The sequence below is a fragment of the Loxodonta africana genome, chromosome 4 (genome assembly GCF_030014295.1).
Source record: "Loxodonta africana isolate mLoxAfr1 chromosome 4, mLoxAfr1.hap2, whole genome shotgun sequence".
In the NCBI taxonomy this organism is placed as follows: Eukaryota; Metazoa; Chordata; class Mammalia; order Proboscidea; family Elephantidae; genus Loxodonta; species Loxodonta africana.
The window spans coordinates 151112622-151135871 of NC_087345.1; the positions used below are offsets into that span (position 1 = coordinate 151112622).

Genomic DNA, 23250 nt, shown 5'->3' on the forward strand with positions numbered 1-23250 from the left:
AGCCTTAGAAACCCTATAGGGCAGTTCTACTCTGCCCTATGAGGCTGCTATGAGTTGGAAACGACTCTATGGTTGAGTTTTGTTTTTAATCAGCTACCTGTTCTACTTTGGATTTGGCCAGCACACACTCCAGATTTTCCAGGATGTTAGAAATACTGATTTTTAAATATTCTCTAATGCACTCGTAAGAACTTTTACCCTTATTTTTGTTCAAATGCCTGGTTATCCCATGAAGGAGGCAAGCCCTGGCTGAGAGGCCAACCCTCCCTGTCCTACCTGCATAGGTCCCTGAGTAATCCTTCCTTTGGTATCTACACCCCTTTTACTTGGTGCCTCCTTTTATTACCTCATAGCCCCAGGCAGATAAGGCCAGCCATGACTATCTCCTGGGTGCATAGAATCAGCAGAAGCAAACGGAGGACTCTTCAGAAAGCAAACTTACTCTGAGGTGTAGTCCCAGAACAACAGTCAACCATCATGAAGTGTAGCCAAGAAGGGTGTGAGGACAGACTGAAACGTCACTTGCTAGACCCACAAGCCTCATAGGACTCTTATTTAGTCCTAAAATATCCATCCAGTCTTTGAGGAGCGTAGAGGTCGTTCTGCTTCTGTGTTTCAGGGGAACTTTTTTTGTTGTTGTTGTTGGCCAGAGGGTGAAAGAGCTAGAAGTAGAAGGAGACAGTTCTCCTGGCCTGAACAATAAAAAGACCATGTACTAGGGCAAAGAGAGTTAATGGTTGCAGCGACCATTGTGATTGAATCTACCCATATATCTAATCCTCCGGAGAAGTCGAGTTATGGAGGCCACACATCACAGGATGGCATTTACAAGAATCTTGTCATCTCAGGGCATGAAAACTCCAAGACCCTTAGCTGACGAGATAACGTGGAGATGTAGCACTCTCAGCCACCCCCATTGAATGGCAGGGTAAACACTAAAACATTTGTCTTAGTGGGGCTTCTGTCTTCAGCCTGTATTTGTCAAGCAGCTTTGCCACACATAGTTCTTCTGTAAGTGGTGGTGCACACCTAAGAGCACACACTTGGGGCCTATGTAAAGAAGAGTGGCAAGTCCATACTCACTCTTCTGCTAGAATTTCTTCCCACACTGGAATCTGAGTTCCTAGAGGGTCGACACCATGACTCGATCATCTGTATCCCTGTTGTTGTTGTTGTTAGGTGCCATCGAGTCGGTTCCAGCTCATAGCGACCTTATGTACAGCAGAACAAAACACTGCTCAGTCCTGCATCATTCTCACAATCATTGCTGTGTATCCCTACCCGTTATTAATGAACAGCTTGATAAAAATGAAACCAACTGAACTTAAATCTGCCCAGGTCTCTCCTGAGCTGTTTTACACACTCTCATTTCTCTCATAAAAGAAACATTGTTTCCTTGGATTGACATAAATATTGGCGGGGGTTGGGCAGTGAGGATGAAATAAGGCCAATAAAGGAAAAAAAAATTACTCCCCACCCCTTAATCAGCCATGAGAGAAAAGGGATGGAGGAGAAGAAAAGAGGCAGTGAGGTAACAGTGATTAGTTGGTGTCTGAGGAATTGTTTACAGCAATTAGGAGGACAAACTATTTCCAAGCTCTTTAAAAGCACTTATTTGCATGACTGGGGAACAAAAAAAAAAGAGAGAGAGAGAGAATAAATAGACTTCTTTATAATCAAAACCTTAAAGTAGATTCAGCAGGACCTCTATTGGCCAGCACCTTTCTAGCTTAGTTTGTACTTGGCAGGTCTGCTTGAAATCATTTTGTTTTTTCAGTTGGCTGTTAATCCATTCCCATGTCCTTCAGACTCTCCTCACTGCCATCACCACCCCAGTCCTCTGTCTGTCCTGAGGAGAATGTATTCAGTGGCCCGTCACCCAAGTCCCAGTTCTGTTTCCACAAGCCCCCCAGGGAGGGTTTCATACCTTAGGCACTTTGAGATTACTCTGCCCTTAAGCTGTGGCCAGATTGCTATCTTGATTGCTGTCATTTTAATGTAAGAGATGAAGTTGTCAAAATAGCAGAGGCACATAATGGAGGAAAGAGAACATTCCCATCCCTTCTCCCTCCTGTGGATGGCAGCAGTAATGCTCACAGGAGTGTTAAGGTGAATCTGGTCTTTGGTTCCTCTGTGTAATTTCCAAACATCCTTATCTCAGTTGTTCTGTTCTCATTAGTCTTCTTTCTAGCTTTCTTCACAGTCATCTCTGCAACTTTTATATCTCTAATCAATAGCCCTGATCCCTTCAACATTTACATTAAGGCCTTCAGTAAGTTCTTCCAGAAACAGATCTTTTTTTAAAAAATTTCTGATTGTAAAGGAAACTGAAGATAATTGTGATGTCACCTCCTCCATTTCCTGAGTTCATGATGAAAGTTAACACAGTATAAAGTGTTGCTTATTTTGATTCAGTATTCAGGGAAAATGTGACATAGTCAGCAACTGTAATCGCGCAAAAGAGCAGCCAGGATACAAGTTAAAATCAGAAAAATATGCTGGCCAACATCCAGTTCACATCAGCTAATAGCCAAGATCCAGCTTACAGACACGGGTGTCACATCAGTTAACTGAAAAACATGACATGGAGCTCTTTCATTGGCAGAGACCCCAGTACATGTACACTGATTAATATTCATGTGTGTGTGTGTGTGTGTGTGTGTGTGTGTGTGTTAACTATTTGCTACTGAAACTGCACCATTCAGTTTCTAGCCTTTGATATTGAATGAGCAGCCTCAGTTCCCTGCAGTTAGGAGGAAGGCTCTACATTTCTTCCCAAGCCTTAATTCTTAATCAGTTGGATTATTGCCGAGATCCAAGTCCCTGAAATCATCCTGTAACTGTTTAGAAAAGCCAGTAAATGAAACTGCTGACTCACTGGTTTATACAGTACAGAGCTTGTCTTCTCTGCCATTTCCTTGTTGGACAGCTTAAGGGAGAAGTTTTATTTTATCCTTTCCTCCTCAACCCCTTGAGCATCCCATGACTCCTCAGAGAGCCCAGTAAATGGATTTGCGTGTACAGATGTTACAGGCCTCTGCCACTATTTTTTTTTTTTTTAAACATGCTTCTAAGCTCTAAGAATCAGAAGGGTTTTATTTCAAGAAGATAGCAACAGTACTTGCCAGTAGCACATTGCATGGAATTAAGATGTATTGTCGAACTGTAGTACCTCAGTGAATTTGATCTCTGACCTAGGGAGTAAGGGCTGTCATTGCTCAGGGTTTTGTTTTAGTTTGTTTTTGTTATATTTGCCATCGTTACGACTTATTATTTCATGGGTTTGTTTTTAATTTCCTGTTGGTGTAATTGGTGTGCTAGCTGCATGCTCATGCTGTTGTATTTGTGTCAAATGATTCTCTAACTTCCTTTGGAAAGCACTAATGAATAAGTGCTATTTCTCTTCTCTATTGTTGGGTTTTTTGTAAAGTTGCTCAAATGCTCTCAGGTATGGCGGCTCTGAATGGAGGACTTGGCGCCACGGGCTTGACGAATGGCACGGCTGGCACCATGGACGCCCTCACCCAGGCCTACTCAGGAATTCAGCAGTACGCAGCCGCGGCACTGCCCACTCTGTACAGCCAGAGCTTACTGCAACAGCAGAGCGCTGCAGGCAGCCAGAAGGAAGGTACGTGCCGGCCTCGGCTCCCGCGCAAGGCCTGGTGTGGCCTGCCCAGCGGGCAACGTTCTTCTTTAGAGTGTTCAAAGAAACTAAATTCAGCCAGTATTATAACCCTTGCGTGACTTGTGGAACATACGGTATCTCACCTGCTTTTTATGACTCTGGAATTCTTTGGGAATATAGTTTTCCCAGTGTAAGTATTTGCTTCCCTACAGTGGGGACTTGTGTAATAGTGAAAAGAGGAAGAAACGTTCATTGAAGCAAAATAGCTGGGATATTAGGCAAAATCAGAGGTTCCGATGTACCCAAACGGAAGGCACCCCACAATAAAGCCTGCTACAGAAAACCAGTGGGCTAGATAAATTGTGAATTTTCATGTTTTCACATAATATTCCTCAAAATCTATATCACCAACCAAAAATTTAAACACACTCAGTGACTCAACATGCATTCCACTACTGAAAACACATGGTATCAACAAAAAATTCGTTTAACAGAAAATAATTGGGTCTTGAAAGGGTTTCACAGAAATGGTGGTTGTGTTTTTACTGTTCTTGTTTGTTTAAAGAAAATTGACAGGCCTAAACCATTTATTTCAATCTTACATTCAGACTTACCTTTCTTTTATAACATAAAGTCTTATAAAAGTCTTTTATCTTTCGATTTAATTTTTCATCTATCTCTTAAGATGAATTTCCATGCATTGTGTGTTTATCCACCATTACATGCTAGTTGCTGCCATCAAAAAGTTGCCAGGAACCCTCTTTCCCAAATCAGTGAGGGCCACCCCTTTTCTCTTTCCCCCTTACCCCACCCTGCCCTTAAAAACAAACTTTTCATCTGTCCAGTCTTCTGTGGGTGAAGCGCTCTCTCCTGCATTTCTTAGGTTTTTCAGCATCTAAATACCCTGTGATTATGTAGGCAATAGTTTTTAGGTTACTGATAAGACCTACTGTTAGAACTGACTTGTTTTTTGTTTAATTGGGAGTCTTCTGGGGAAGCAAATAAGTGATTGATTGCCTTGCTTCTCTGCCAATAAAGCAAAATAAACTTCAGGAAGTTAATGCTAAGAATAAATTAAAGCTAATTGTAAAATGGTTAATGAGCTAGTCCAAATAAGGATAGCTTTTCTCTTTTTCTTTCTTCTTTGTGGTTTCTTCCTCTTTAATTGAGGTTGCTTTGAAGCAAAGTCTGCAATATGCTATTTATTCTCTTTCTGACTTATTTAGAATTTGGGAAAAGAAGTTAGAATAGAGAAGTACTGAAGCAGAATTTTTAAAAAGTTTTTTCCCTTCTTCTTTCCCTTCACGCCCTAGTTCCAAACTGCTTTTTTCTGAATACTTTGACTTTAAACATGGTATTCTGTAAGAAATAGAACTGTCTTACTTTGTAAAGTTGTAAATTTTAAGGGGACACAGCTTAAAAGATGCTCATGTGTAAAATAGAAAGGAAAAGGTTTCTTATGTTTATAAATAACAAAGGTCATTAAAAATGAAAGATAGATGAGAATCTTGTTATTTTTCGTCATGTCTGCTTTCTCTTTACTCTTAGCCGTGATTGTTATTGTAGGTTTTTAAAACAGGCAAACTGTTCAGACAACTGTGTTTCACCAGGCATGTGAAGGAGCTCCTGCATCATAAGCACCACATGTCTTCCAAAGAAAAACCTGTATTAGGCCCTTTGTCTCAGGTTTGTCTACCACGGTGATAAATGTGAGCAGTGGGAGGCGTCCTGTAAAATAACGATACCCTCAGAGGCCATAAAAGCTAATTCTCCCACACGTGTGTTAGAGAATGTTGGTCACTTCCCCATTGTCTAGTTGGGCCTTACAGCAAACTATATATAGCCTGTGTCACTGAGGAAACGTCAGTCACCAGAAGACTGAAGGTTCACCGGTATGAAGATAAAGTCTAGGCCCTCAAACACATTTCTCTTGCTTCACCCCAGCACACTGCCCTAAAATCTCCTTGCCTTGAATTTTAGAGATTGCTTGTACAGTACTTACCCCCTGGGATTAACATAAGATAGTTCAAAATAACTATTGCCAGTTTCTGATTATTCATATTTAGATATGTGGGCTGCCCTTAGCATGGTTAAGGGTTTTTTACTTTTGATGTTTTCTTGTTTGTTTGGTTTTTATTTTTAATTATTCCCCCACCTTCTCATACATCCTTCTGATCACTGTCTGCTCACCCAGTTAACCCGTGCTCGAGAAATTTGAACCATTTTAGTATTAGTTTAAGTAAAACATAATTTAAAAGATTACACTGAGCAAAGGAGCCCTGGTGGCACAATGGTTAAGCGCTCAGCTGCTAACCAAAAGGTCGATGGTTCAAACCCACCACCAGCTCCACCGGGGAAAAGACCTGGTGATCTGCTCCTGTAAAGATGACAGCCTAGGAAACCCTATGAGGCAGTTCTACTCTGTCATACAGGGTCACTATGAGTCAGAAATTGACTCCGGGGCGTACAACAACTGTACTGGGAGGGGTAGTATCCCATAATGAATTCCAATATTAAATCAACTTCTAGCTTTGCTGCTCTACAGTTCTGTCTGCTAGTGAAAAGAGTTAAAAGTTCATTTGACATATTTAATCATGTATCCTGGTAGATGTTGTTCCCAAAGGAGAACAAGCAGTTCTGGCTTTAGAAAGAAAATGGTTTTAATTTTTTTCCCCAGCTAAATCTTCTGAAGGGTTATGGTATCCCTATAGATCTAAATCCAGGAAAGTTGATCGCCCTTCTTCTTGCCACTCCTCAATATCCTGTAGCTTCTTTCACGCCTTCGCATTGCCTTTATCTGCAAGACACACACAGGTAGGTAGAGCCTACCAAGAAGGGGGCGGAGCCACCAGTCTGCTGCAGCCTTATTCCCATCAGCCATCCCGGGTGCTTTCTGCGGATCTCGTGGCCTCTGAGAAATACAGAACATGAACACCCCAACCAGCTGGGACCAATAATACAACAGATAACTAACAAGTTAGAATAACTTGTACTAGGAGAAATCTGACTAAAGGCTGATTTGTTAACAGGTTTTTAGTACTACTTAAGGAAGAAGAGAGAATGATACACAGGTAGAATCCTCTATATGTATGTATATATGTGTGTGTGTTTTTACCCTTGATGCCTATGGCAATAAAAAAAAAAAAAAAAAAAACTCTGCCTTAATTCCCATACAAGGTAGTCACCTTTTTCTAATATTAATGTTAAAGTTGTGGGGGGAGGGGTTGCAAAATCAAACAATCTCTTGGTGATTAAAAAACTGGGAGGCCAGCAGGAGGAGATGCTGTTGGCATCTTTTCATGAGAAAAATGGACAAAAGTAGATGGCCTCCTTGGGCTTGTTTACCTGTCTCCGTGTTTTCTTGGTCCCCCTTTCTGGTATGGGTACAGTCAGAAAGTGCAGCATTCTAGAATGTCAGGATTATTCCATCATAGCCAGTAATCTCTGTCTTGGTATATTAAAATTGCATTTTCTCTCCAGGCTTCAGGAGGTAAGATGTGCTTCACAGTTCAAATTGGGTCCCATTAATCCTCCTTTGTGCCTTTGGATCTTTTATTTAGAAGGGACATTAAATCTGGGTAGACCAAATTTGACCTATATACATATTGCAAAAGATTTGCATGGCACAATAGCATTCAGAACTCATTTCTAGTGTTTTATTTTTGCATCTCTTCACATTAAGTTTTGAATTTTTAAGAGTTTTTTTTTTTTTTTTTAAACCAGGAAACATTTGGGGACCTAAGCCCTGCAATTATGTTCCTTTAAAATACAGACCATCTCCCTTGCACTGGCATTTGCATAGCCCGTTGCTATTGAGTCAGTTCCAATTCATTGCAACCCTATAGGACAGAGTAGAGTTGCCCCATTGGGTTTCCAAGGAGCAGCTGGTGGATTCAAACTGCCGATCTTTCAGTTAGCAGTCGAGCTCTTGACCACCATGCCACCAGGGCTTCATATGTCTGTGGAAATTGTGAGAGGTATAGAAAGTTCAAGTAGCCGTGTAGGCACTTAAATAAGGAAGAAATGCTTCATCTCTGTGACTCAAAAATTTGTCTCAAGAAGCCTTCTTTGTGAAAAATCCCGTTCGTGAGAACATGTTTTTTCTTTTATGATTATTTATTGTGGAAAGAAACTTGGTCGACTTTTCCTTGCAAGATGTTCTGTTTCATTTTTACAAAAAAAATTCTTACCCACATTTTATTTTTCTCCAAGCCATATTCATAGGCACCCCACCCCACATGACCCTGCTGCTATTGAGGGAACTCACTGTAGCCTGTTTCAAAGGGGCAGGCAGTCCTGGTTCTTCCCTTGTGAATGCCAGTTGAGGCCTTGTGAACCAGCTGCAGAAATGATTTCACCAGTACTGTGAGCTCCCTTCCCTCCCAGACACCATACCCCAGATCTCTGAGACACATACCTGCCCTTACTCTCTATCCAGTTCTGGTGTCTCTCCAGAACCAACCAGGGAAGAATCTGCCACCACTCCTAACCCTTTGACTTGGAAGCATTCTAGCCTGTTACGTGCTAGCAGATTCCCTTCCGCTGGGTCTTTTGGATTCCCTTTCTCCTTTGCCTTTTTGCTTGTTTTAACTTTCAGATAGCTCTTGTACAGGTGGGGAAAGTTGGAAGAGTGAAATGGAAAGGAATTTAGGATAGTTTACCTTTCCAGCTAGTATAGCTAAGGTCTTCTGTATTCTGCCCTTGTTTCTTGAATTTTCTGGAAATCGATGGCTAAGAGTAAAGAGCTTGGCTTAGCTTATTTTTTGACAAGCTTCTGTATCCACTGCACTCATTTCCAAGGCAATTCCCAGTGGTGTAATTCCTATCACAGTTGTGAGACTCCAGCTACCTTTTTTTTCCCCTGCCTTGACTCATTGCCAGCCATTTCTAATAAAGATGATTATTAGACTGTGTGTTAAGAGATTTGGCAAATCAAAACTGGCTGGATAATTAGGTAAATGATTGCGGAACCCAAGCAGCATTACTACTCTATCCGTTATTGTAAATTACTGCAATTTGTTTAGAAAGCACAGGATACTCTCTCCTACCAGGCTATATGGCTATCCAGGAAAGTAGCAATTTTTGCCTGGATTCGCCTTCCGCATTCCATCACTTACCTTTACCCCATGAAGAGGAGATTAAAAATGTGTGCTAATGTGCACTAAGCAAATGGGACCCACAGAAGATGATCACTGAAAAGGAAGCCATTCTTAACCAGTATCTCTTTGGAAATCAGAACAATCTGAAGGATAATGGCTTTCCTGAAAGTCATATCAGCACTTGACATTTATCCATCTGTTTGTTGTTCTCTTCTATTACGAGGGAAAGCCAAATGCTTAGCCTATCTGTTGTTACAGTGTTCCTAAGAAGAGGCCTTCACAACTAAGACAAAAGGGATACCTTACTCGGACTTTTTTTTCTCTTTAGGTCCAGAGGGGGCAAACCTCTTCATTTACCACCTTCCACAGGAGTTTGGAGACCAAGACATTCTGCAGATGTTCATGCCTTTTGGAAATGTTATCTCTGCGAAAGTCTTCATTGACAAACAGACCAACCTGAGCAAGTGCTTTGGTATGCAAAAGAAACCAAGTTAGAATATTATAGTAGGTTCCCAAGTGAGGAGTCATGGAAAGGAAAATGCAAATGGCAAATATTTTAGAAGTCAGGATAGGGCCCTGTTTGGTGGTGGTTCCTAATTTTTTGGATGCATGTAAGCATATTTGGGCCAAGTTGTTTAATCAAAAAAAGGTGAGGGATTGTAAAAAGGAAAGACCTGGAAAACTAAACTAAGTGCCCCCTACATTAGGTAACGTTGTTTATTAAACATTAGGTAATTTACTATTAAAGCCTTACATATATCCAGTAATCTTTCATTACAGAGCAACAACGATTTCTTTAAGCCCCATATTGAACCACAAACTATCACCTGGAAATACAGTTAACAGACTGTAGTTTAGACTTTCCTAATACAGAATCTTATTGCAGGTACTTTGCAACTACTTCCTTACCCTTCCAGGTTTAATATGACTCAGACATTATGGTTGGGGCCTGATTTGTCAGCAGGTTGATACACATACACACACTCTCTCATAACTATATATGCAGTAAAACCTGCGAAAGCCAAACCTGTGTAAGGTGAAAACCTGTCAGAGAAGGAAAACTCAAATATTTTCAGCTAAAACCGAGCTATAGAAAAGTGATAAGGCTGCACCCCGTTAAAGGCTGAAGACTTTCGAGACTCGGAAAAACAAGGCATTCCCAGACAAGGCATTCCCGTTGAGTCCTGGCTCTCACAGGTTTCGGTGTATTTGCACTGGGGATATGGTTCAGGCTGCCGGCCGGATAGCATCTCCACGTACACAGGGATGGGCAGGTGATACATCTCGTGGTTACGGAAAACACTGTATCATGACCAGATTCAAGGGCCAGAATTTGAGATTATAGCCTTGGCAGGGGCTGCCTGGATGGACAGAGCGCACAGATGTATGCGGATATTATCTGAACGTTACAAAGCCCAGCTCCCCAGTGCACACTTACCACGCCATTCTTCCACAGGCAGCCGGGATTCTGCATCCCATGGCCTCTTCGTTCCCTGAAAGAGTATGGAAAGCTTGGTCTATACGCTAATGTTTTACATCAGGAGGATGGCATTCACTAAATCTATCCTTTGTTTTATTTGGGGGACCATTTTGGCCCCCAAATTATTTTAGAGGCCAGAATGTACTCTCTTGGCAAGCTCTGGCCCATTTTGAGATAGAACATGTGTCTTCATCGTTCCTGCCTCTTAATAACTCATGTGGGTAGTAGGTAGTAACAGCATAAAATAAAATAAATAGAACAGATATGGGCCAGAGAAAACACAGATAAAATAGTATGGTGTAAAGAAAAGCATCAGAGATAAGGGGTGGTTCTCAAACAGCCAAAAACTGGTAATGGATAACCAGTCCAAAGAGAATATTTTGGCTTCTTAAACTTCCTTATCGTAATGTCTTTCTAATTTCTTGCTATCACCCAGGAAGGTCTGAAGCCTCTGTTGTTAGGGGAGTTAGTATGTTAGCCATTTAAAGTCACTGTTTTTAACCTAGTACAAAGGCTGTCAGCCTGAACCCATTACACTATTGTTGCTGCTGTGGCAACTATATAAACCCCCTCATAATGGTTCCTGAGAGAGTGAGATGGAAATTAAATTGTTATATAGGGTGTGTGTGTATGTGTGTGTGGGTATGAGCTCACCTTTGGGAGGCTTCCCTGTGCAAGGTTTGCAGCCAGACCTTTATATTTCTCATAGCTAAACAATGCCTTGGATTGATTTGGCCATTGGAAGGGATTGTGCTTCGTGGTTTGATTTTAAGAAGATATTTACTGCCTTGAAAAGAGATTGTGCCCACAAACTACTTAACCAATGTGTTTGTAATAATGCAAGCTGTATCAGCAGCCAATTGCATTTAACATTATGACTTTTTATTTAAAAGCCCTACCATCCCATACCCAGGTTTCTTAGCCAGTCAACCTAATTTCTTGGGACTCCAGGTTTGCTAGTTGTAAGATGGTATCCCATTCTTTCATTCTTAAATGTTGACCAGGCTGCATTATCCATCTTACCCTTGATCCGTTTCCATTCTATATCTTGCTACTTCTGACTAAAGACCCAGAGGGAAAGGAGGAAGTAAAGTCAGAGCCCAAATCTTGGGTTTCAGAAGACATTTATTGGGAATTAGATTTAATGAAAATGTAAACAACCATTTTCCAAAACAGCTGCCTATGAGAAGCTTTTCTGCCTTATACCATATGCCCATTTTCATGAGCTGAGGAAAAAACTCTGTGGAAAGTATATTTATATCCTTTTCTTTCTCCTCTACTTTGTAAAGGAATTTTCTCTTTAGCTTTAAATTTTAATAGTAGATAGATGGAGAAGCTTAGTATAGAACTTTCTGAACAGCTGATGTTCAGAACTGGAATTAAATCAGTATAATAGCTTCCTTACAGTACCAAAAATTAGCAGGAACTGTACAACCTCAGTACTCTGTCCTCAGCATTCACTAAAGCTTTGCTTGTACTGCCGTCCCCACCCACCCCCATCCCCAATGTTAGAATAAACTATATGATCAGAATTCTCGTTTCTGGGTCTTTGCAGAGAATCATTGTTATTTGATACCTTAGTTCTTTTTCAAAAGCATGCCCCACCTACTTTTTTTGGTGATGATTGTTGCTACAGAGAAAGATGCTGGAACTCTTGTTAGGATGGTTGCCAGAGCTCTGAGCTGTTTACACCGTTTTTTCCCCAAGACCTCTTAGGGTAAAAAAAAACCAAACCAAACCCAGTGCCGTCAAGTCAATTCCGACTCATAGCGACCTCAGGGTACAAGGTAGTAATTTCTATTCAGTTGAATTCATTGGTTTTTTTTAAAAATAGAAACTAAGATAAGGACAACAGCCCAGAATTTCTCTGGGTTCCTCTCAGTAATAACCCAAAAATGTTAAAAATCAAGTGAGCTTGGTCTGTGATTATATGTAGAAAAGTGGAATGACAGCCAGTAAAGGTCTTTGGCACCATACTCTGTTTCGAGCCCCTGGGGGGCCTTCCAGCCCCAGAATATTTATACCACTGCTTATATGAGCAATGCTTTCCTATGTACCTGGGGCTCCTTCTGGAAGGATTCTAAGAGAATGGTTTTGACTGAGATCAGTAAATAAAAAGACTAAATTCACTCAACTAAGTTTCAGATTTTAACCTTGCTGGGGGCAGGGGAGGGGGCAGTTCTATGTGATACAAAATTGGTAATCCAGCTAGCTCTTTCATTGCCTGTCAGTGGACATTACCAATTTGCCCCTAAAACATGCCCTGTCCGTTCGTGGTAGGCACACAATAAACTTAGTAGAGTTGAATTGAGACCATGAGATTGCCACATATTACTACAATTTCCAGTTACGCTGTGCCAGTTATCCCATGAAGCCCTGGTCTCCCTTTTCTAACCCTTATCTTCCTCTCTATCTTTATTCCCGCCCTCCCTCTTTCCCATTTGTGTTTTGCAGGTTTTGTTAGCTACGACAATCCCGTTTCTGCACAAGCTGCTATCCAGGCTATGAATGGTTTTCAGATTGGCATGAAACGCTTGAAGGTCCAACTGAAGCGCTCCAAAAATGACAGCAAACCTTACTGATCTTAACCCCAGAGGCTCCCTGCTCTTATTTTAGCTTTCTTAGGGTAAGTCCCACAAGCCAGCCTGTCCTCAACAGGGAAGGCAGAGGAGGACCACATTGCCAACTTTGACCAAGAGAGACGGTTATTTTTACAATAAGGCCTCCATCCCCCCACCCATTCCACCCACCCAGTTCGCCATAATTAAAACTTGGGCTACCTTGTTTTTATCAAGTAAATTCCTCCTCCACTTGTGCCACTCGCTGTACTCTCCTGTGTTCTGCGATTTGAATCTCCTTTTACTTTTTTTTTAAGTTTTGGGTTTTTTTTTTTTTTTTTTTTTTTTGGTTTTTTTTGCTTTTTTAAAAGAAAAATACACAGACAAATAAATGACATCTTGAGAATTTAAAAGGCAAACGAATGCTAATGTGCAATTTTAACTTTGAAACCACTGGTGCCCTGAACGCACTGCCTGGAGAATCCACCCCTCCTTGTCTGGGCTGCCTACAGCCTGAGGAGGGCACCAGCTGTTTAGAGGTTAATGTGGTGGCTTAGGGTGAGAGAAAAGCCAGAAGCACTTACTCAAAACAAACAAAACATCTTTCCACTACATTGGTTTGTTTTAATAAGTAGGATTTTATTTTAGGGTTCAAAGAAACATGACATTTATTGGTCAGATTATTACACTGGTTGTCTATTTTGTTGTTTTAGTTTTTAGAAAGGATTAATGTAAAAAAAAAAGATTTAGAGATCTGTTTCTTAAAGCTACAGGGTTTAAAAATAAAATAAAAATGAGTGAAAATACTTGATGTTTCTTGAAAGATAAATTTAATAATAACAAATAATACATAAATAAAAAAGTAAGCCACAGGCCTGTAAATTTTATTTGTAAAAAAAGCATTTCTATTTTTATACAAAATTTTTACTGCCTCAGAAATAATGGAAGTTATTTATTGCCTATTGTTAACTTATTGGATACCTAAAGAGCAGTTCTCTGTGCTAGCTAGATCCTTTTGAAGTAGTCTCTAGAGGAATTGTTCTAGGAATGGGCTTTTTTTCACCGTTGAACCCTAGACCTAAAGTTCATGCTTTATCCTCTTGTTGTTTGTATCTGTCTGATGATTTTGTTTGTAACTTCCATTATCTAGTTTAAAGTTTGGTCGTCTGACTTTCCCCGTACGTTATATTCGTTGAAACTGGATCTTCTCCCCTGTCCCTTGCCAGTCCCTCACCCCAAAACACCCTGAATCCATCCCCTCTCACTCTCTCTCTCTCTCTCTCTCTCCCTCTCTCTGGATGGATTCTCTTGGGGTTTCATTGTGCTGTGGATAAAGATCGTAAGAAATGCAAATTACGTGAATGGCTCGTAGACTCCCTAATGACCTAAGATTTGCATTAATTAGTTTTTCTTCTGCATCCTTAAAAGTGATTTTGTTGTTGCTGCATAGATTCTGTGTAACTTTTTACTCTTCCTTGTTTTTTCCCTAGACATCTTCATGCCCGTTAGTTCATCGTTTGCCTAGCATGTCCCTGTGGCGTCTCAAAAAAAGTTTCATCGTCCCGTCATTGTTTCTGATGTCTTTCTGACCTCACATCATATTTGGTTCTCCTACTGACCTTTGATCTAGTTTGACCTTTGAAATTTGCATGTGACCTCATCTAGCTATGAATTCTGGGAAGTCAATGTGAAAAACATTGCTGCATTCATGCAAGACTGAAATTTATTATTAGACAAATTAATTATAGAAAAAAAAACCTGTGGCAAAAATGTTTCGTTCTTTTTTTTTTTTTCTTTCTTTCTTTCTTTTTTTTTTTTTTCATAAAACAGACTTGAAAGTATTATACAGGGATTGGCATTCTTCCCGGTCACTGGTAACAATAGCAATATGTGTCCAGGGACACAGAATGTTGGTTTCTAACAGACTACTTCCAAAAACAGTTTGAGAAAAAAACTGTCTGATTTTAAGTCTCTAGAGGTCTGTAATAGTTTTTACATTTTTCAGGCAGTGTAAAGTTTTTTGATAAGGCCATTTTAGGTGGCTCACTTTCTCATTAAGATATATATATAGAACCACTTTTTGTAGATTAGTATAAGAAAATATTTACCCTGTTTTGGGGCAAATGCTACCTATTTGTGTCACCTTTTGCTGAACTGACTCACAGTTAGACAATCCATCGTTTAATGCACATGAAATGACCTATATTTTATACTGTTTCAATGTACAGGAGAAAGGTTACTGTAAACTGTGTTACGTTGGTGCTTCTGCGAATTAAGTTGTGGTTTCCTCATGAGTCTTATGGTCTTAATGTTCTTTGTTGATAAGACAAGTTTAGAATTGGTTTACTTAAAACAAAAAAGAATTTCAAAAAAAAAAAAGTTGTTTGCTTAAGAAAAAATTTCATGTGAGGGAAAAAAAAAAAACTATTCCAGAATAAGTTTTGTGTTGGCTTGTGAAGCATTGATGTCTTTTTTTTTTTTTTTTTTTATTGTGGACTATTTAGATGTGTTTGTGTTCAGCAAAATGTGATCTTTTTTTTTTTCTTTTAAAGAAAAAAAAGTGAAAATATATAGTGCCAAATTCCAAAGGTACTTCCTTCCTAGAGCTTCAGTGTGTTTCTTGTGAGAAGTAATTTGATAACATGGGTATTTTACTATGTGTTTTGTATAAATCCCTAATATTTAAAAAACAAAAAACAACAAAAAAAAGAGGTTAAAAAGTTTGTTAACTTGCTATCCTGTGGTCTTGTTGCCTGAAATTGTTATTGTTTGTTATTTCTCTATGATGTTTTTTGTAAGACATTGTATAAGTGCCCATGTCTCACTTTTTTAACCACTCTGCACATCAATGCTGTGAAGGCAACCTCACAATGTATTTTCTTCATAATATATGGAAACCTCTAAGGTGAGAAAGTTTTGAACTTTTAACCCTTTCTACCCAGAGCTATCTGGAATGTTGATAACTTATACAGTCACCATTTTTGTTTATGTCCTCTCCTCCTCTTTGGGTTGTTTTTGTTTTCATTACTTTTTTGTTCCAATACTTGGTTGATATTCAAAAGAAAGAACTCCACAGGACAAATCTGAAGGGAAAAAATACATAGTTTAACACACTTCAATTATTTTCCCTACCCCATTTTTCCTTTTCTTTTACATTTGATTATTTTGGGTCTTTTTTTTTTTTTTTTTTTTAATGTGCTGCTGAAATTCCTTCTTGAGTTTTAATTAAAAACAGTTTATTGGGCAGGCCTCTTAGGGGAATGATAGCTAGATTCAGCAACTAAATAATCCTTAAAAATTCCATTTGCTTTTGAAATTAGTCACCTGTTGCAGTTGAGAATATTTTCTTATACCTTGCAGTTAAACCACTTTGTGGTGGGGTGGTCTTTTGAAGGATTTCGCTTTGTTTGTTTCTAATCACCCATTGTGCTGGGAATTCTCCCACCCCAGTGGATATTTCTGAATAAGCAAGGTATCTGGAAGTAGAAACCAGTAGTCTTTTTCCTGCCTTTTTGTTCCTATTTTTGATTGCATTTAAAGGGACTGACCATATAAGTAAAACTCAGTTCTTCATCCCATTTACTGAACAAAATACCTAGCACCAGTTCCTGCTGCCGGTGTTTAAAGTGCCATATTACATTGACCTTGACTTTACATGAGTTACATATCTTACGGTCTTGACGAACCCTACAACCCCAACACGAACTCCAGCCTTCCTGAAAGCAGGCCACTGGAAACTTCTTGGTCTCTAACACGGTTCATAAGCAGATGGCTTCCTTTCCTTCTTCCTTCTCCACCTCACCACCCTATTTAGTTTAATATGTGTGTGTGGATGTGATAGCCCTGGGATGGAAAGGACTAGCCTCTCGTGATGCAAAAAACAAAAACAAAAAGTTTCCTTCTTATAGCACATGCACTTCTAATAAACTGATTTGTATTATCCTCACACGTGTTTACTACTGCTGGGGCCTTCCTTCACCCTTTGAGGGCTATTTTGTACTTCCTGCAGCAATCAGCTTAACAACAAAAGTTACCACACATGGCTCTCTCATTTATCTTCTGTATGGTGGTGTGCAGACACATACACAGAAATACAAGAGAATACCATTTGAATTTCTTAGACTCATTCAGAATCTCTTCATTTATTAATTATGTGAATCTCAAAAAAAAAAAAAATTTTTTTTTTCCAATTTCTTCACTAAAGCCAACTGCCTTCCTCCTGCCCTCTTTTCCTCTCACCCACCTGCACCACCCCCAGAGGAAACTACGGCAGTTAACAGGAGGCTCAGGGTAGGCACTTGAGTTGAGTGTTGCTTATTCTGCAGGCAACTGAGATAGTACATTTAGGGGGAAAGTCCATTCCTTTTTTGCATGTTTTACGGTCAAAAAGAGAACTCTCCTCAGAGACAAGTTGTCCTTTTATTTGCTTTATCTTTTAATATTAAAAGGAAAAAGCTGCAAGGGTGCAAAGGGCCTGGGCCAGAAGAAAAAAACACAGGGAAATTGCTTTTTTTTTTAATCACGTGTAGAGAATAGTCATTTTTAAACTAAATTAGAGAATTGTGATAAAATGGCAGTCCTCAAAGGCGTAACAAGTTCATCTTTCTTTCACCATAGGGGTCATAGTTCTTTGGCTTGTGCTACTCTGGAATCATTTTACTGTTTCTGTTTTTATGATCTTAAGTGCTAATTAACAAGAAATAAAATTTTAAAAAAACCTGTAGTTTCATTACCTTTTTGAAAAATGTCATACAAAAAATGTATTTGTGTTTTTTTGTGCTGTGAGAATTGTTTGTAGATTAAGAATATCATTTTGTTTAGAATTACAAATAGTTTTTAAATATTGTCTGAGAAAAGCCAAAGTTACTGCAACCTAGTGGAAACTGTAAGACCATTTGAGTATTGTTTCTGTTTTATTGATGCATTTGGAATTTGTTTGATGGAATTTGAGCCAAAAAAACAAAAAACGCAGGCTTTCCTATTTCTACAACTGATTGTACTTATGCATTTTGTACCAGTGGAACTTTTTATACTGGAGATTAAAAAAAAAAAGGAAATTTTTGTGGCTTACTCTAGTGGGCCCCCTGACAATGACTGATTTCAAGTTTGATTTCTGGTTGATAGAAAGAAAGTTGCTTTTCTTTTGAGAATTAAAAACTTTGGCTTGATTTCTTTTTTCCCTTTGCTTATATCTAGTATTAGAATTTTGTCTTAAAATACAGCGGTAAGTTTCCCTTTTTATTCTGTATTGTGCAGTTACACAATAAGGTAATTTAGATTTAGAAGTACTCAGTCACTTTAAGTGGATAAATGTATTAGTTAAAACTTTAGGGGTTTGCTTTTTTGCTGTTTAGATCAAAGTTTTTTCTGATTCTTCTGTCCCTCATTGTGAACATAACCGTGTAGTTGAAACAGTCAAACTTATTTTTGTAACGTATGTTATTGTGTGATGCGGTTTTTTGCTTCTGTCTCCAATATTAAACCATTTTCCTAATACTTGTTTCTCTCTCTGCGTGTTGTATTGTTGGTAGTCATTCTATGTTGGTAATACATCTACACACCTCACTGTTTCACGTATCTGTTTTTTTTCTATATGTTGTGTAAAAAGATACAGTCGATTCCACCTAAGTGAATATCTGATTTGGGGGAAGAGGAAACTGCACACCAGCCACCTTTGATTTATGTACGACAGCCCATTTTCACCACTGCTTCCAGTATTTATCCTTTTTTCTATGGTTCTCTGAAATAACTGCCAACAGAGTTGGATTTGCCAAGACCTTTCATGGTGTTTTGACAACACAGGTTAATTTAACCTTCTCTTCTCACTTCTTCATCTTCCCCTTCCTCCCCCTCCCCTTCTCCCTCTCTCATGGGTATGTGTATGCCATTCTTAACTTAGAAGAACCTGCTGCATAACCTTAAGAAACCTAAGAAGAGAAGCAGCAGACTTGGGATTTCTTCTAACTACCCACAAGTTCAATGGCATGTTATTACAGTAAAACTCTTCTTAGACACTAATCACATTTTTAAAAGAAGTGAGCTCTAGAGGGAAGAAAAAAAATAAATTTACCTGGTGAATACAAGGTATGAAAAGGGTTAAACCTAAGTCTATGTGTTGACATCAATCAATGGATATGTATAGAAAAGTAATTTAAATTATTTATTTTTAAGAGCTAATTGAATCCAAGAGCAGCTTTAATTATTAAAACTAATGGAAGAGAAAAAAATATTTCCAAGTGCTCAAATGGAAGCTCTGCTCAGTCTGGCGTGGGTGGGAGGTTGGGAGGTGAAGTTTCTCATTCTCACATCTTCATAGCAGATTCTCTGTTTCTAAATGAAAACTATTAATGCCATATTCATCCACACAGTCCCTCCTGGCTGAACCTGTGTTGAAGAAAAAGCCTTGCTCCCTGCTATCACCTGAACCCCAGTTATCAAGAAAAGGAAAAAAAAAAACCTCCTCACATGACCTCTAAAACTTAAGCCACAGACCCCTCCTCCCTTTTCTGCCCATCTCTTATGCTCAGGAATCTGATTGCTCTCAAAGTGCTCTTAAAAGATTCCATCAGTGTTTGCTCCCTGTCTTCTCTCTCCTTCCAATTTTCAGACGCACAAGCTCTGACTCAGGCCACCTGGCACCTGGCAGCCTTCCTCTGGTTGCCAATGAGATTTTCCCTGTAGGTGCTCAGGCCCTTTACCCTCTGGTTTCAGCAGCCCCTCTGGCCCCAGATTGTATTTTCTAGTTGGCTCAACACTAGAGGGGCCTGGTGAGGTGGAGGAAAGGAGGCTGTTTTCCCCCATAGGCTGGACACTCAGTGACAGTGACGTCTGCCAGCTCCAAACCTACACAGCTGGGAGCTGACTTCCTGCCAACACTTCTGCTTTAAATCTCATCATAGCCTTCATCAGTTTGCCTCTGAAAACCCACTGCTTACATTAGTGGGGAAAGATGGCAAAGGGTGTGATTTCTTTCTTCTCTTTTTTTTTTTTTTCTCCAAGTGGGGTGTGAGGGAAGGGAAGGGGGGAGAGGGGCGATCAGTTCTTTGCAACATGAAAGTATTTTGTTGTTGTTGTTTTAATACATATATCCACTATTTGCCACAGGGCACAATACTCATGCTAAGTAAAAGAAGGGAAAGACAAAGCCAGTTTTTGTTGCTGTTAAAAAAAACAACAAAAACAGTAATTCTCCAAAGAAGGGGACGAAAAAGCTAGTTCCCTTAAGCACTTATGACTGTAAAGTTGGTCCCTGCCGAAATTCATACTTATAATTTTGATTTGGTAAAACACCATTGCAGTGTTAGCAAGGTGTATCTGTTTGCCTCACACGGACCACCTTGGGAAATGACAGAACTGTCACATTGACCTTGCTGATGGAAGCCATGAGTCTGCCCTGCCCACAGCAGTTACGTGCAATCCATGGGCTCAGGCTCTTAGTTGGCAGGCTAGGAAACACAGTAAACAGAAATGTACTGTGAATCGTTCCTGATAAGTGAATAAAACATTGTGACCAAACAATCAGCTTATTCACTTATCAGGAATCGACTGTTGTGCTAATTCGCTGTTTTTGTTTTTCATCTCTGTTGTAGTTCACTATTTTTGCTGTGTTCTGTTTTCTCCTCTCATGCTTGGGCAAAATCACTGGGAATATTATCTTCATGTGACCATGAAACGTTTATATCGAGTGAAAATGATATCTTAACAAAATCTATGCACTTGCTATCAGGAACACAATACTGGATGTGTCTTATATATATTGAACTATATAGTACTCGATTTCTTAAATAAAGCTTAAGAAAGGACTCTGTTGTGTGTAAAGTTAATGTGATTATTTTTCAAAGCAGTGTTTCTAAGGGTACTTTTGTTCTTTTAAGTCTTAAGTGATAAAGGTATTTTTCATTAAAATTATATCACTGGCTTTATGACTTAATATTCAATAAATTGACTTTGGAAACAAAATGGAGTGGGGGGAAGTTATTCCTAGTACTCATTAGCAAGAGACATGTGGAAAACCTTCCCCTTGCTGTTGACCATGGCAAATCGCTGCCCAGGGCTGAGGCACTGGTGCTGTGGGAGACAGAGAAGAGAGTGGTCCCTGCATTGCCAAAATACCAGTGGAAAATGTCCAGAGTCTGCCCTAACCTAGAAAACCCAACTGCATTACTGAATACCATCTCTTTAGGCTCAGAAGAAAGGAGACAAAAAAGAAAGGCAGATCCAAGAATAATGCTGGTTGGCGTCAGTGCTTTGCCAGAATGATACGACACTAAAACTGTACGCTGCTGGAAAGCAATGGTGGTTCTATTCAAGACTGCAAAATGAGAGAAAGCGAGAGAGAATATTTGATCATTCAGGATGAGAAGGGTAAAATTTCAAAGCAATATGTGAGAGAGAGATCCTATGACAGATGCAAAGCTTAAATAGGAGGCCTGCTGCTTGGCCCTTTGAGAGAATATTTTTGAAATTTTTCCTAAAGGCTCTAAGTGTGAACAGAATGGTGTTTTTGTTGGATTTCTTTTGCTCTGGGGTTTATGTTAGATTTATTTGTTTTTCTTGCTTAATGTTTGATTCTAAGAGAAACTCCTAGATTTCTCCTACTCACAAATCCTTTCTAAAACAAATTATAGCGATCCCTGGTAATGAGGTACAGAGAGAGCGTGGTTAATGGAAATCCACAGATAATCCAAAATTATTCTTCTATTCTTTGCCTCCTCCCACCTGAAACCTCCAACTCATAAATTGATCACCAAAAAAGAGAACAAAACAAAAAACTCATAGTGAAAGTAAGGGATCAAATGGCCAAGGGACAGGGCAGGTAGCAAAATCAAAGGGGCTAGAGAGACCGCATTTGCTAGAGCCAGACAGTGTTGGAGAATAGACTGTTTAAAAAAAAAAAAAAGTTAACATTTTGAAAACTATCAGTCTCCATGCTCCATGAACTGGGCTGAGGTTTTGAAGAGCTAGCTTCACATGGAGGTATTCCAGGAAATACCTGCCTCACACATCAGTCACCCAGCTTGAAAGCATTCCTTGTTAGAAGAGAACACCTTCAAGGCAGTAATGAGTAGGAGAGTTGTCAGCCTCAGTGGGGACAGAAGACTGGAATCGACATATTCCCCTCTCAGTCTGCAGCTCCAGCTCAGTAGTACCCCGTGCCCAACAATCCAGGGAGCTGCTTGCTGGGAGATCCAGCCACAGAATGAGAAGCCTGTCAGGTGGGAGTTGCCTCATGGGGAATCCAAACAAACTTTTAACCTGAGCCTTCACCCAGAAATCTGGGAGTCTTTACTGATCAACAAAGAGCCTGGCACCAACTTCTACCTGCTGCATCATGAGGACATTTTAAAAAGGAAAAACAAACTTATAAACACAAACATGTCTGCAACTGGTCAATTACAGTTAAAGCCCCACATAAGAATCGCCAGTTTTGAGACACTGGATGGTTCTTCTGTAATGAACTTGGTGTGAAAGGCATGGAAAGTGTTTAAGAACATTCTTTGGGGAGTCAGACTGCCTCAGTTTGAATGCTAGCTCTACTAAATTTCTGTGTGACCTCTGGGTGCCTTAATTTCCTCCTTGGTAAATGGGGTAAAAAAAATAATACGTATTGCATGGGGCTGTTACGAGGATTAACTAAACTAATACATATAAGATGCGGGGCCATCACAGTGTAAGCACACAGTAAGTGCCAGCCGATTAGTATTAGTAGTATCTACTGACATGGTGGGCTAAGCTACTCTCTGTTGACTGGTGTATTACTTTCTCATACCAGGTGCCCCTCTCAGCCATTTCCAGTGAGCCCAACAGCTCCCCCTGGGTTCACTGGGTAACTGTGGACAAGGTCTGACCAGAAACCATAGTTCTTCCAGCAGAGATCTCTGCACTAACAAGTCCCAGAACAGGCTTTTCCCCTCATGAGAAATTATACACTACAGATAACCCCAGCTTGTAAATTAGCACATCTATACAGTTCTGCCCTCAGCTACAGAAGGTCCAAGAGCTTCGTTCTCAGCAAAGGAAACAAATTCCTCAGTCTAACTCACCCCTTCTTACCTCTAAGTGTTATATTTAGGCATCTCTTCCCCAAAGGAAAAGCCTATCTTCTAGGTTTGGGGTCTAAGCAGGAATGCCAAAATTACCTGTAGATTTATAACAAGCCTGTAGGTTCTATGTCCAAGGCAAAGCTGTCTTCTCAGCAGCATCCAGAATCGTGTATCTTTGACCACCTGGGGAAAAGCATAGGTCAGGGCTCAGAATCCTTGCTGTAACCAAGCAGAGAGCGCTGTAGACCCCTACGCTCACCATACCCCCAATTTAACCCAAAACACTCTGCTTTTATTTGCTGTATTTATTGGTGGTTCAGGTATTAAAACAAAGATTAAAAACCACTGCTTCAGATGAGAGTAATGCTGAGAGAGGTTCGCCATTACCTAAACCTTGTGGCAAATACTATGTCTTCAGCAGTCATTCCCCACTTCGCTCTTCTTT

The 23250-nt window shown here is 39.8% G+C and overlaps 1 protein-coding gene across 7 annotated transcripts in view; it reads left to right on the forward strand.

Moving 5' to 3' along the window:
- The window catches only part of CELF2 (CUGBP Elav-like family member 2), a 362155-nt gene extending 341591 nt beyond the window's left edge, over window positions 1-20564 (forward strand). For 5 of the 7 annotated variants that reach the window (XM_064284844.1, XM_064284846.1, XM_023548924.2 and 2 more), the window contains exons 11-14: window positions 3431-3628; window positions 9053-9196; window positions 12659-12830; window positions 14253-20564. In XM_064284844.1, coding sequence (XP_064140914.1) covers window positions 3431-3628; window positions 9053-9196; window positions 12659-12786 — 470 coding nt within the window. In that variant the 3' untranslated portion in view covers window positions 12787-12830; window positions 14253-20564. The remainder of the gene's footprint in view (window positions 1-3430; window positions 3629-9052; window positions 9197-12658; window positions 12831-14252) is intronic. The other 2 variants (XM_064284847.1, XM_064284848.1) reach the window with 1 other exon arrangement.
- The last annotated feature ends 2686 nt before the right edge of the window (window positions 20565-23250 follow it).